Consider the following 14,553-nt stretch of genomic DNA (forward strand, 5'->3'; position numbering starts at 1 on the left):
TGTGGCAGCAGTTCCAAATAATTCATTTAGTGCTATGCAATGAAAAATATCTTTTCACAAAGTTTTTCACAAGTTCAGTGGGTGCGTTTTCCAAAAGAATGCATTAACTCTGAAAAATAAAGTTGGTCCCACACAAAACTCACTCAATGTCTTTTAATATTATTTCTTAGATATGTAGGCTACATACCAAGAAAATTCATGACTATTAACTGAGATACCCCATTATGTTGTGAGCAGTAGGCCTACGTGTGCTGTTGGCAAAATTGTGTCTAATCTGTCTGGTTCTATGTCTGACCTGGGCTGGCACATGTTCACGTTAAAAAGCGTGCACGAGCACTACAGTCACGCGCAGTGTCCCGGTTTTATTTCCGGGAAATCTGGTCACCCTATGTTAAACCTAACAGACAAAGGCTTTCCATCGATCTCAAAAGAAGGATTAATATTCAGGTAAATACCAATTGGTAAACATTACATACAGGCTGTGTATGATCAAAAATTGAACAATGAAATCAAATTAAGACTATTACATTTTCAAAGCAATGTAAAAATGTATTTGTTCCAAAGTTAGCACATTCTTAATTAATAACCTGCTTGCAGATGTTGCTGATGAATGCAAGTCACTCCTTTTGGGTGCCCTGGTAGCTCACCTGGTTAAGTGTGCCCCCATGTACCAAGGCTTAGTCCTTACCGCAGTGGCCATGGTACGATTCCAACCCAAGGCCCTTTGCTGCAATTCGTCCCTCCTCTCTCTTCCCCCTTACCTGTCTACAGCTGTCCTATCACTTAAAGGCAGAAAGCCCCCAATAAAAATCAAAAATGCAAGTCACTTCTTTATTTCAAAAGTGGTGGTTGAAGTATTTACAGGTTTTAAACCCTAAGTGACCATGTGTACATCGTAGGAAACATAGAAGGTACCTCAGACTTTAAAAAAACATCTGATTAGAAGTACCAATCAACCCATGATGTAGCTAACATAGCCACTTAAGCTAGTGTTGTATCTGATGATATATAACTGTGACTTATGTTTAATTATGCCTACATATATTCATTTTAAACGTATTCCATATTGTACTATGTTATTGAGGTTATGGTGAGAGAGTTGGGGCCCTGTGTATAAGAGAGGATGCAGATGCTGGGTCTGGAACAATGACATGAAAGGGGTCCATACATCCTGGTAAATGTGTATTCTGTCATTCTATGGCGAATAACCAGTTTAGGCACAGTCAACTAATGACCTTGGAGAGGCCTACAGGAAATCTATATGTAACAGCGTATGAGAATAAGATTATGCTATGAGGTTGATTACATTAGCAGAGGGGCCCCAGGAACACACATACACCCTCCCACTTTAGGTCATACAATGCATAGAATATATACCCTGTGTTAACAGCAGAACTTCAGAACGACTTTTGGAAGAATTTGGGTTGGTCGTTCTCCGAGCTCACTGCAGGAGTTTGTTAAATTGATGCTGAATCTTTGTTGTAATAAACCTTTTTATAATCAAGATCAGTGTCGGCGGATTCCTCTTCATACAGCATCACAGCATTACTATTTAAGACACCACACTAGCTAATGATAACTAATGTTTGTTGTTAATGCAACCTAATAAGATTTAAGACGTTAAATATTACGGTAGTTATGCCTCTTTTTACTAGCCAGTTCACTTAAATTCTGGTTAAATGTTAGATAAATTCAGCAATTATAGTTCTGTGTTTTGTTCTAAAACTAAACTGATGGAAAGAACACGGCTTCTTGTTTGGAATAATTAAAATTGATAGCCAAAACATATAAAGATAATACAGTTAAAATATCCAGGAGACTCTTCTGTTTCTTTAACAAAGGAACACTGGGGAATTTTTTAAACCAATAAAACTCTGAAACCATCAGATCTTGGAAACTATATGCAATGAGGGTGTTACATACAGTATATGAAATTACAATTCAACATTTACTGCGGTCACAGTTCATTATGTTTTAGTTACAAAGAACATTTCAAATATTTAATTTCTTTTAATTTAATGGAAATATATGAATAATAAGGCTAAACACTACATTATGGGATAGCTAATACCTCCAATAATATCAGAATCAAACAAAACAAACTAAAATTAACATCGTTAGTTGATTTTCAATACCAAATTCCAAATCCGAGCATATTCATACTACTATCATTAAATTATTTGAGCTTAATCTTTATCATTTACTGAATTTTATTATTCTTTGAATACATTTGATTAATTGTCTGCTTGCTGAATCTTTCCGTTTTCTAATCTACTTCAACACTTATGTTAAGACAATGTTTTTGTATATTAAAATGGTCACTGTGTCAGAGTAGGCGATTAAAGAATCATAAATTTATGCCGTTTTGCTATGTCATGTTGGCCCCCAACCAATCATAGCTTGCCATCTTTCACGACCTGCATAGTGTCATCAGAAACATGCTAGGGACTACTTTTCTAAAACAAGAATGTAAACAAAAATGGTGTCCGAAGCGGTGTGTTTGATACTGGCTAATTAGTGTTTTGAAAAGGCTAATAAAAGAAAGAAAAAACTACAGAAAAAATGACATGAGTCAACACCATGTTTACAGTTCTGTGCTCCTATTGGTCAACGTCACGAAACACATAGAATTTATCATATTTGGCAAGAAAAGGCAAAAAACACTTCTCTTTTTGTTGGGACGTCATAGTATCCAGTCCTTGAAAATGTTTTACATAACCCCTTCTGTTGGCTTCCATAGTAAGTTGCTGAGTAAGGGGGCTCTCTGAGGGGGAGGGGGCACTCATTCTTTACGTTTGGTCGTGTATAAAAGGAAAGGGTTAAACCAGGTAGGGAGGCAGTTCAGGAGCAACAGCACATCTACAGCCAACATGACCAACACCAACATGAACATGAGGGGCAAGGTACTTTTAAAAATCTTTTTGTAATTAGCATAAATTGCTGTTAATAAAATAGGATCACTAAATTCGCCTTGCTGCTTAATTTCTAACCATTACAATTCACTATTTTCAGATCATCTTCTACGAGGAGAGGAACTTCCAGGGTCGCCACTATGAGTGCATGAGCGACTGCTCTGACATGTCCTCCTACATGAGCAGGTGCCACTCCTGCAGGGTGGAGAGCGGCTGCTTCATGGTCTACGACCGTCCCAACTACATGGGAAACCAGTACTTCATGAGGAGGGGCGAGTACGCTGACTACATGAGCATGATGGGAATGAGAGACAGCATCAGGTCTTGCCGTATGATCCCCATGGTAGGTATAACACGGCATCCGTGATACTATTGTACTACTACAGGTGTCAACCAGCACTAAACTTGATATTAAGACATTTATTTGTTTATGTTCTCTCCAAAAAACAGCACAGAGGTCAGTTCAGGATGAAGATCTATGAGAGGGAGAACTTTGGTGGTCAGAGTTACGAGATGATGGACGACTGTGACAACATCATGGACCGTTACCGTATGAACGACTGCCAGTCCTGCAACGTGATGGACGGCCACTGGCTGATGTACGAGCAGCCCAACTACAGAGGCAGGATGATGTACATGAGGCCCGGAGAGTACAGGAGCTTCAGGGACATGGGCATGAGTGGCATGAGGTGGATGAGCATGAGGCGTATCATGGACTCCTGCTACTAAATGTTCACTGAATGTGTTAAATACCATTAAATAAATAATGTCTGTACTATTTCAACTTCTGTCAAGTTTATTGTCCAACTGTCACTATGAAATATTATGCAGTATTATACAAGACTATATTTGAGTTATAAAATGAAGTATATTTTTATCTTTAGGCAGCAAGCAGCTCTTAGCAAGAACATTTTTATCCTAAAATGTTTCAAATCTGAATTACTGTTAAACCTAGGGTGACCAGACGGTTTGACCGGGACAGTTCCGAGTTTGAGTTGCGTGTCCCGAGTCCTGACAAAATCCTGTCGGGACGCTAAAATGTCCCGGTTTACACCAACCACTATGAAATTATCCCGGTTGTCAGCGATTACATTGCCAATGTCGTCTTATTATAGTCCGATCATTAACTAAGTCCATGTAGAAAGACTAATAAAGCGTCCAGCGTATGATTTGAACAATGTGTGTGTGTATCAGTCAATCGTATCGGTCTGCGTCTGCATTATCTGTGCAGCCAGCGTTACAATGTATATTTGTAAACATTGTTGCAATGCCTCTTCTTATCTGTCTCGTTTTAACCACAGACAGCGAAAGGGTTTTAACCGGGCACAAATGCTCCCGTTGAGCGGATCTTTTCGCTCATGAACAACACATGGACTGACCTTAAAGGCGCTACTCGTCACACAGGCCAATTTTGCTGACACCTGTGCACAATTTCACACTAGGCTTTCAGCCAACAAATTGATTCTTGATCAAATTCACTCCTCTAACAAATATACAGAATATATGTTTCCAATAGGGAAGCTATCTGCTCTATCAAATGAGATTACATTTGTGTGTGTGTGTGTGTGTGTGTGTGTGTGTGTGTGTGTGTGTGTGTGTGTGTGTGTGTGTGTGTTGTTGGTTAGAATAACACTAGTAACACTTTACGGTAAGGGTACATGAATTGTCATAAATTCATGCATGAATTAATTGATGTATGTATTATTATGTATTATGTAATTAATGATGTATGTATTACTGCATTCCTTAATATCCCATGAATCATCAGGAATTGACGTGTTCAAAGTCTGTCATTCGTGACCTCATACATGAATAACACAACTAAAGCATTAGGTATGTGGGCACATCATTATGAATTATTAAGCATGATCATGATTATTTATTTTTCTGCAAAAGAAAATGTGGTCATCACTGCGCAAATTCTGATTTGAACACAACTTGTGCATAATGATGTACCCACCTTACCTAATGCTTTAGTTGATGTGTTGTGCATTCATGAAGTCATGAATGAGAGACTATGAACTCATGTCAATTCCTGATGATTCATTAGATATAAAGGAATGAAGTAATGCACAAATCATGAATTAATTCATGCATGAATTCATAATTCATATACCCTTACCGTATAGTGTTACCATGACTTTAGTTCAAGCCTGTGGCAGCAGTTCCAAATAATTCATTTAGTGCTATGCAATGAAAAATATCTTTTCACAAAGTTTTTCACAAGTTCAGTGGGTGCGTTTTCCAAAAGAATGCATTAACTCTGAAAAATAAAGTTGGTCCCACACGAAACTCACTCAATGTCTTTTAATATTATTTCTTAGATATGTAGGCTACATACCAAGAAAATTCATGACTATTAACTGAGATACCCCATTATGTTGTGAGCAGTAGGCCTACGTGTGCTGTTGGCAAAATTGTGTCTAATCTGTCTGGTTCTATGTCTGACCTGGGCTGGCACATGTTCACGTTAAAAAGCGTGCACGGGCACTACTGTCACGCGCAGTGTCCCGGTTTTATTTCCAGGAAATCTGGTCACCCTATGTTAAACTTAACAGACAAAGGCTTTCCATCGATCTCAAAAGAAGGATTAATATTCAGGTATATACCAATTGGTAAACATTACATACAGGCTGTGTATGATCAAAAATTTAACAATGAAATCAAATTAAGACTATTACATTTTCAAAGCAAGGTAAAAATATATTTGTTCCAAAGTTAGCACATTCTTAATTAATAACCTGCTTGCAGATGTTGCTGATAAATGCAAGTAACTCCTTTTGGGTGCCCTGGTAGCTCACCTGGTTAAGTGTGCCCCATGTACCAAGGCTTAGTCCTTACCGCAGTAGCCGTGGTACAATTTCAACCCGCGGCCCTTTGCTGCAATTCGTCCCTCCTCTCTCTTCCCCCTTTCCTGTCTACAGCTGTCCTATCACTTAAAGGCAGAAAGCCCCCCCTAAAAAAAAAATGCAAGTCACTTCTTTATTTCAAAAGTGGTAGTTGAAGTATTTACAGGTTTTAAACCCTAAGTGACCATGTGTACATCGTACGAAACATAGAAGGTACCTCAGACTTTAAAAAAACATCTGATTAGAAGTACCAATCAACCCATGATGTAGCTAACATAGCCACTTAAGCTAGCTAATGATAACTAATGTTTGTTGTTAATGCAACCTAATAAGATTTAAGACGTTAAATATTACGGTAGTTATGCCTCTTTTTCCTAGCCAGTTCACTTAAATTATGGTTAAATGTCAGATAAATTCAGCAATTATAGTTCTGTGTTTTGTTCCGCCTACAACTGTGAAGCATTGTTAATTCGCTAAACGTTAGGTCTGATTCCTCTGACTGGCTCCTTCTCTGTACGAATGTTGCCTGAGGCTCATGTGGGTGTCAAAGTATTCAAGAGCTATTTGCCATACTAAACTGATGGAAAAAACAAGGCTTCTTGTTTGGAATAATTAAAACTGATAGCCAAAACATATAAAGATAATACAGTTAATATATCCAGGAGACTCTTCTGTTTCTTTAACAAAGGAACACTGGGGATTTTTTTAAACCAAAAAAACTCTGAAACCATCAGATCTTGGAAACTATATGCAATGAGGGTGTTACATACAGTATATGAAATTACAATTCAACATTTACTGCGGTCACAGTTCATTATGTTTTAGTTACAAAGAACATTTCAAATATTTAATTTCTTTTAATTTAATGGAAATATATAAATAATAAGGCTAAACACTACATTATGGGATAGCTAATACCTCCAATAATATCAGAATCAAACAACACAAACTAAAATTAACATTGTTGTTGATTTTCAATACCAAATTCCAAATCCGAGCATATTCATACTACTATCATTAAATTATTTGAGATTAATCTTTATCATTTACTGAATTTTATTATTCTTTGAATACATTTGATTAATTGTATGTTTGCTGAATCTTTCTGTTTTCTAATCTACTTCAACACTTATGTTAAAACAATGTTTTTGTATATTAATATGGTCACTGTGTCAGATTAGGCGATTAAAGAATCATGAATTTATGCCGTTTTGCTATGTCATGTTGGCCCCCAACCAATCATAGCTTGCCGTCAATCACGACCTGCGCGGTGTCATCAGAAACATGCTAGGGACTAATTTTCTAAAACAAGAATGTAAACAAAAATGGTGTCCGAAGCGGTGTGTTTGATACTGGCTAATTTGTGTTTTGAAAAGCCTAATAAAAGAAAGAAAAAACTACAGAAAAAATGACATGAGTCAACACCATGTTTACAGTTCTGTGCTCCTATTGGTCAACGTCACGAAACACATAGAATTTATCATATTTGGCAAGAAAAGGCAAAAAACACTTCTCTTTTTGTTGGGACGTCATAGTACCCAGGCCTTGAAAATGTTTTACATAACCCCTTCTGTTGGCTTCCATAGTAAGTTGCTGAGTAAGGGGGCTCTCTGAGGGGGAGGGGGCACTCATTCTTTACGTTTGGTCGTGTATAAAAGGAAAGGGTTAAACCAGGTAGGGAGGCAGTTCAGGAGCAACAGCACATCTACAGCCAACATGACCAACACCAACATGAACATGAGGGGCAAGGTACTTTTAAAAATCTTTTTGTAATTAGCATAAATTGCTGTTTATGAAATAGGATCACTAAATTCGCCTTGCTGCTTAATTTCTAACCATTACAATTCATTATTTTCAGATCATCTTCTACGAGGAGAGGAACTTCCAGGGCCGCCACTATGAGTGCATGAGCGACTGCTCTGACATGTCCTCCTACATGAGCAGGTGCCACTCCTGCAGGGTGGAGAGCGGCTGCTTCATGGTCTACGACCGTCCCAACTACATGGGAAACCAGTACTTCATGAGGAGGGGCGAGTACGCTGACTACATGAGCATGATGGGAATGAGAGACTGCATCAGGTCTTGCCGTATGATCCCCATGGTAGGTATAACACGGCATCCGTGATGCTACTGTACTACTACAGGTGTCAACCAGCACTAAACTTGATATTAAGACATTTATTTGTTTATGTTCTTTCCAAAAAACAGCACAGAGGTCAGTTCAGGATGAAGATCTATGAGAGGGAGAACTTTGGTGGTCAGAGTTACGAGATGATGGACGACTGTGACAACATCATGGACCGTTACCGTATGAACGACTGCCAGTCCTGCAACGTGATGGACGGCCACTGGCTGATGTACGAGCAGCCCAACTACAGAGGCAGGATGATGTACATGAGGCCCGGAGAGTACAGGAGCTTCAGGGACATGGGCATGAGTGGCATGAGGTGGATGAGCATGAGGCGTATCATGGACTCTGGCTACTAAATGTTCACTGAATGTGTTAAATACCATTGAATAAATAATGTCTGCACTATTTCAACTTCTGTCAAGTTTATTGTCCAACTGTCAGTATGGAATATTATGCAGTATTATACAAGACTATATTTGAGTTATAAAATTAAGTATATTTTTATTTTTAGGCAGCAAGCAGCTGTTAGCAAGAACATTTTTATCCTAAAATGTTTCAAATCTGAATTACTGTTAAAACTAGGGTGACCAGACGGTTTGACCGGGACAGTCCCGATTTTGAGTTGCGTGTCCCGAGTCCTGACAAAATGCTGTCGGGACGCTAAAATGTCCCGGTTTACACCAACCACTATGAAATTATCCCGGTTGTCAGCGATTACATTGCCGATGTCGTCTTATTATAGTCCGATCATTAACTAAATCCATGTAGAAAGACTAATAAAGCGTCCAGCGTATGATTTGAACAATGTGTGTGTGTATCAGTCAATCGTATCGGTCTGCGTCTGCATTATCTGTGCAGCCAGCGTTACAATGTATATTTGTAAACATTGTTGCAATGCCTCTTCTTATCTGTCTCGTTTTAACCACAGACAGCGAAAGGGTTTTAACCGGGCACAAATGCTCCCGTTGAGCGGATCTTTTCGCTCATGAACAACACATGGACTGACCTTAAAGGCGCTACTCGTCACACAGGCCAATTTTGCTGACACCTGTGCACAATTTCACACTAGGCTTTCAGCCAACAAATTGATTCTTGATCAAATTCACTCCTCTAACAAATATACAGAATGCATGTTTCCAATAGGGAAGCTATCTGCTCTATCAAATGAGATTACATTTGTGTGTGTGTGTGTGTGTGTGTGTGTGTGTGTGTGTTGTTGGTTAGAATAACACTAGTAACACTTTACGGTAAGGGTACATGAATTCTCATAAATTCATGCATGAATTAATTGATGTATGTATTATTATGTATTATGTAACTAATGATGTATGTATTACTGCATTCCTTAATATCCCATGAATCATCAGGAATTGACGTGTTCAAAGTCTGTCATTCGTGACCTCATACATGAACAACACAACTAAAGCATTAGGTATGTGGGCACATCATTATGAATTATTAAGCATGATCATGATTATTTATTTTTCTGCAAATAAAAATGTGGTCATCACTGCGCAAATTCTGATTTGAACACAACTTGTGCATAATGATGTACCCACCTTACCTAATGCTTTAGTTGATGTGTTGTGCATTCATGAAGTCATGAATGAGAGACTATGAACTCATGTCAATTCCTGATGATTCATTAAATATAAAGGAATGAAGTAATGCACAAATCATGAATTAATTCATGCATGAATTCATAATTCATATACCCTTACCATAAAGTGTTACCATAACTTTAGTTCAAGCCTGTGGCAGCAGTTCCAAATAATTCATTTAGTGCTATGCAATGAAAAATATCTTTTCACAAAGTTTTTCACAAGTTCAGTGGGTGCGTTTTACAAAAGAATGCATTAACTCTGAAAAATAAAGTTGGTCCCACACGAAACTCACTCAATGTCTTTTAATATTATTTCTTAGATATGTAGGCTACATACCAAGAAAATTCATGACTATTAACTGAGATACCCCATTATGTTGTGAGCAGTAGGCCTACGTGTGCTGTTGGCAAAATTGTGTCTAATCTGTCTGGTTCTATGTCTAACCTGGGCTGGCACATGTTCACGTTAAAAAGCGTGCACGAGCACTACAGTCACACGCAGTGAAATCTGGTCACCCTATGTTAAACCTAACAGACAAAGGCTTTCCATCGATCTCAAAAGAAGGATTAATATTCAGGTATATACCAATTGGTAAACATTACATAAGACTATTACATTTTCAAAGCAATGTAAAAATGAATTTGTTCCAAAGTTAGCACATTCTTAATTAATAACCTGCTTGCAGATGTTGCTGATGAATGCAAGTCACTCCTTTTGGGTGCCCTGGTAGCTCACCTGGTTAAGTGTGCCCCCATGTACCAAGGCTTAGTCCTTACCGCAGTGGCCGTGGTACAATTTCAACCCGCGGCCCTTTGCTGCAATTCGTCCCTCCTCTCTCTTCCCCCTTTCCTGTCTACAGCTGTCCTATCACTTAAAGGCAGAAAGCCCCCCCCAAAAAAAGAAAAATGCAAGTCACTTCTTTATTTCAAAAGTGGTGGTTGAAGTATTTACAGGTTTTAAACCGTAAGTGACCATGTGTACATCATACGAAACATAGAAGGTACCTCAGACTTTAAAAAAAACATCTGATTAAAAGTACCAATCAACCCATGATGTAGCTAACATAGCCACTTAAGCTAGCTAATGATAACTAATGTTTGTTGTTAATGCAACCTAATAAGATTTAAGACGTTAAATATTACGGTAGTTATGCCTCTTTTTCCTAGCCAGTTCACTTAAATTCTGGTTAAATGTTAGATAAATTCAGCAATTATAGTTCTGTGTTTTGTTCCGCCGGTTAGAAGTAAACCTGGAAGTGAACGGATCATGTGGAAATGACACCACTTTACCATTGACCCAAAACAATGGACAGAAGCATGCCAACACACGGCTAACTAGCACCAGCAAGACTACAGACAAACAGGAGGGCTGTGGAATAGGTAATAAATCAACAAGTGGTAGTCCTCCCTGGAACTCTTTTGGTGCAAAGCCTAAGAGTAAATCCTTTTCCTGGGAAGGACGACTAACGGGCAGGGCACAGCGCCCTGAGATTTGTGATATGAACGGCTGGCCTGCATTACCATCCAGGCAGAGCGCCTCTTCAACCCCTGTACTCAGTAGGACACAGCTGTGGACAGCTGCAAAAGGGAGAATTAGCAACAAAATGCCTCCCCAACAACTGAGTGTGCAACTGGATAACAGATTTGCTCCTCTGCTGCAGGACCCTGGACATGACCTAGATTGCGTCTCATCGTCACACAGCAGGGTAAGGACTGAGAGCAATTCAAAAAGTAAAAAGCTACAGGGAAAGCTAACGACTGGGCACCAAACTCTGATTGTGGGTGACTCTTCTGTAAAAGACATAAAAAGCAGTAAAAACACCAAAATTCTCTGTTTTCCCAAAGACATGGTGTCTGACTTAGCCCAAAGAATCCCGGATATCATGGCAGCACACCCAACTGTGAAAAACATTATACTGCATATAGGGTCACATGATGTTGTAAAGCAACAGTCTGAAGTGCTGAATCGTGACTTTATGAATCTGCTGAACACAGTTAGCTCCCTAAACGCGAAGGTGTTTATCAGTGGCCCTATACCGCCAGTCAGAATAGGAGCTGAGAGATTCAGCAGACTGTTGGCACTGAACAAATGGCTTTCAACTGCATGTACCGTCCACTCTCTGCGGTTCATTGACAATTTTAACATTTTCTGGGACCGCAGACATCTTTTTAAAGCAGATGGACTTTTCCTTAACAAGCCAGGAGTAAAGCTGTTCACCTCTAGCCTACTTTACTTTCTGCACCACACATCTGCTCCCTCAGCCAAGGACACAGGACAAGATAAATCAACACAAACAAAACAAGAGGAAGACACAACAAAGTGTGGCAGTGATCCACCACAGCCCCCACCTGAGCAAAGATTTGACCATGGAGGACCACAGAGCAGAGACGAGAAATCTCAACCCCCCTTTTCACCCATCCAACACTCCTCAAACCCCCGTACCAACACCGATGCCTTTGAGGATCCATCGCTCTCCCCACTCACCCTTTCCCCTGTTTCCCCCTGCCACATGTTGGGGTTCACTGACCGGATGGCGCAGCTGGTAGATGCTGGAACCAAGTTTGCCCCACTACCTTCTCCCATCACTCGCCCCCAGCATCAAACTGACCCTGTTTGGACTCAACCACTGAAAGTAAAACGCCAGGCACCTCTGCCCCCTCAAGGACGGCAGCTAACTCCTTCTCAACAGACTGATAAGTATGCTTGTGTACAGAATGAAACAAGCTTTAACTGATATGTGCTGGGCCCAGGCTGCATGCCTAGTGGCACTCATGACTCTTTCCAGGACAAGCCTGGGCCCTGTGTATTCAATTCTTCGTCAATCTATGTTGTGATAGGTAATAGAAAAAGAATGGTGAATCCGCTAAGTAAGAAAAAGAAGCACTTAACTGCCAACTTAGCAAATTTAGCATCCATTCCTCGTCAGCCACAGCCTGTCCCAAAAAACGAGACAGATAATTATTTTAACACACTAACATTAGCCTTACTAAATGTCAGGTCTTTGGCGGGTAAATCATTTTTAATCAATGATTTTATTATTAAGCACAATCTTGATTTTATGTTTTTAACTGAAACCTGGTTAGACCATAATAACAGTGATGCTGTTCTCATTGAGTCAGCTCCCCCTAACTTCAGTTTTATGAGTGAGAATAGAGCGAATAAGAAAGGAGGTGGAGTCGCTATTTTGTTTAACGACTCATTCCAATGTACTCAAATAGCTTATGGAAACTTTGCTTCTTTTGAATATGTGGCCCCTCAGCTAAGGTCCCCCTTTCGACCTATATTTCTAAATATCTACAGGCCACCTAAATACTGTGCATCCTTCTTTGACGACTTTAGTGGACTGCTGTCTTTAATCTGTATTAACTTTGACTGTGTAATTATTGCTGGTGATTTCAACATTGATGTTGACAACCCCCAGGATAGAGGGACAAAAGAACTGTGTTGCATTTTTGAGAACTATGGACTGACTCAGCATGTGACGGAGCCCACACACAACAAGGGGCACACTCTGGACTTGATTATGTCGAAGGGTTTGAACATTTCCAAGGTTGTGGTGACTGATACTGCTCTCTCTGATCATTCCTGTGTTTTCTTTAATGGCACTATCTCTGTGCACAAAAGTGTTTAAACAAAGTTAATAAGAAAACGGTATATCACTGACAACACCAGTGAAACATTCATTCAGCTTTTCTCGTCCACACCCACCCTCTCAGGGGTCTCAGTCACTGAGCTTGTAGACAATTTCAATTGTAAAATTACAAATGTTATTGACGCCATTGCTCCCATTAAGGTAAAAACTGTCTCTGATAAGAAAAGGTCTCCATGGAGAAATGCCATACTGGTAAGAACAGAAAAAAGAGAGTGTCGAAAAGCAGAACGCAGGTGGCGAAAAACTAATCTCCAGGTCCACTACAACACCTATAAAGAGAGACTTCGCACTTATAATTTGGAACTGAGGAATGCAAGGCGGTCCTTCTTCTCGGACATTATTGCCAAAAACAATAATAATTCACGTGCTTTGTTTGCTACTGTCGATAGGTTAACAAACCCTCCAGTACCAGTAGCATCTGAACTTTTATCCACGAAGGCCTGCAATGATTTTGCCACCTTCTTCAATGACAAAATTCTGAAAATTAGACAGTCAGTGCTTCCATATCGAGTACAGGGTATGTGTTGTCACAGTGTCCAGGCAAAACAGATTCCAATATGACCCAATTTCATGTGATTAACCGTAAAAACCTGGAGGACATTATACAACATCTGAAAACCTCCTCCTGCTGCCTTGATATTCTACCAACGGGCCTTTTCAAAAATGTTGCAAATTGTTTGGCTACAGATCTTCTACAGATTGTAAACACGTCTCTTCTCTCAGGTATCTTCCCACAGGCCCTGAAAACTGCAGTCATTAAGCCACTCTTAAAAAAGAACAATCTAGACACGTCACTAATGAGCAACTATAGGCCGATATCAAACCTTCCATTTTTAAGTAAAATCATTGAAAAAACGGTTTCTCAACAACTAAACCTTTTCTTGTCACTAAACAACAGTTTTGATGCCTTCCAGTCGGGTTTTCGACCACACCACAGCACTGAGACAGCTCTTGTTAAAGTCTTTAATGACATCCACTTAAACACAGATAGTGGCAAAATTTCAGACACGACATATTACTAGACCGATTGGAAAACTGGGTTGGCATTTCTGGCTCAGTACTAAAGTGGTAGTCTTATTTAAAGAATAGGGACTACTTTGTGTCTATAGGGAATTATACATCTGAGCATACAAATATGACGTGTGGAGTTCCCCAAGGCTCCGTTCTGGGGCCTCTCCTGTTTGACATCTACATGCTTCCACTGGCTCAAATTATGGAAAACAATAAAATAAGTTACCATAGTTATGCGGATGACACAAATTTATATAACCTTATCGCCAGGGGACTATAGTCCAATACAACAACTGACTAAGTGCATTGAACAAATTAACGACTGGATGTGCCAGAACTTTCTTAATTTAAATGAAGATAAAACTGATGTGGTTGTTTTTGGAGCAAAAGAAGA

General features: G+C 39.4%; 3 protein-coding genes across 3 annotated transcripts in view; all 3 read left to right on the forward strand.

The window, feature by feature from the left end:
• LOC116051410 (gamma-crystallin M3-like) overlaps positions 1 to 14,553 on the forward strand; it is a 160,778-nt gene that overhangs the window by 31,284 nt on the left and 114,941 nt on the right. The window lies entirely within an intron of this gene.
• Positions 2,801 to 8,303, forward strand: LOC116051346 (gamma-crystallin M3-like). The gene is made up of 4 exons (XM_031301725.2): positions 2,801 to 2,903; positions 3,013 to 3,255; positions 3,363 to 3,652; positions 8,249 to 8,303. Exons 1-3 carry the CDS (start codon positions 2,871 to 2,873, stop codon positions 3,639 to 3,641), a joined length of 555 nt encoding a protein of 184 aa, XP_031157585.1. The 5' UTR covers positions 2,801 to 2,870; the 3' UTR covers positions 3,642 to 3,652; positions 8,249 to 8,303.
• LOC116051277 (gamma-crystallin M2-like) lies at positions 7,426 to 8,303 on the forward strand. The gene is made up of 3 exons (XM_031301604.2): positions 7,426 to 7,510; positions 7,620 to 7,862; positions 7,970 to 8,303. Exons 1-3 carry the CDS (start codon positions 7,478 to 7,480, stop codon positions 8,246 to 8,248), a joined length of 555 nt encoding a protein of 184 aa, XP_031157464.1. The 5' UTR covers positions 7,426 to 7,477; the 3' UTR covers positions 8,249 to 8,303.

This window comes from Sander lucioperca, chromosome 8 (assembly GCF_008315115.2).
Source record: "Sander lucioperca isolate FBNREF2018 chromosome 8, SLUC_FBN_1.2, whole genome shotgun sequence".
In the NCBI taxonomy this organism is placed as follows: Eukaryota; Metazoa; Chordata; class Actinopteri; order Perciformes; family Percidae; genus Sander; species Sander lucioperca.

Coding starts and splice junctions, on each gene's coding strand:
- LOC116051346 (XM_031301725.2), top strand. CDS start 2,871: ATGACCAACACCAACATGAACATGAGGGGCAAG. Junction 2,904..3,012: donor ACATGAACATGAGGGGCAAG/GTACTTTTAAAA, acceptor CACTATTTTCAG/ATCATCTTCTACGAGGAGAG. Junction 3,256..3,362: donor CTTGCCGTATGATCCCCATG/GTAGGTATAACA, acceptor TCCAAAAAACAG/CACAGAGGTCAGTTCAGGAT.
- LOC116051277 (XM_031301604.2), top strand. CDS start 7,478: ATGACCAACACCAACATGAACATGAGGGGCAAG. Junction 7,511..7,619: donor ACATGAACATGAGGGGCAAG/GTACTTTTAAAA, acceptor CATTATTTTCAG/ATCATCTTCTACGAGGAGAG. Junction 7,863..7,969: donor CTTGCCGTATGATCCCCATG/GTAGGTATAACA, acceptor TCCAAAAAACAG/CACAGAGGTCAGTTCAGGAT.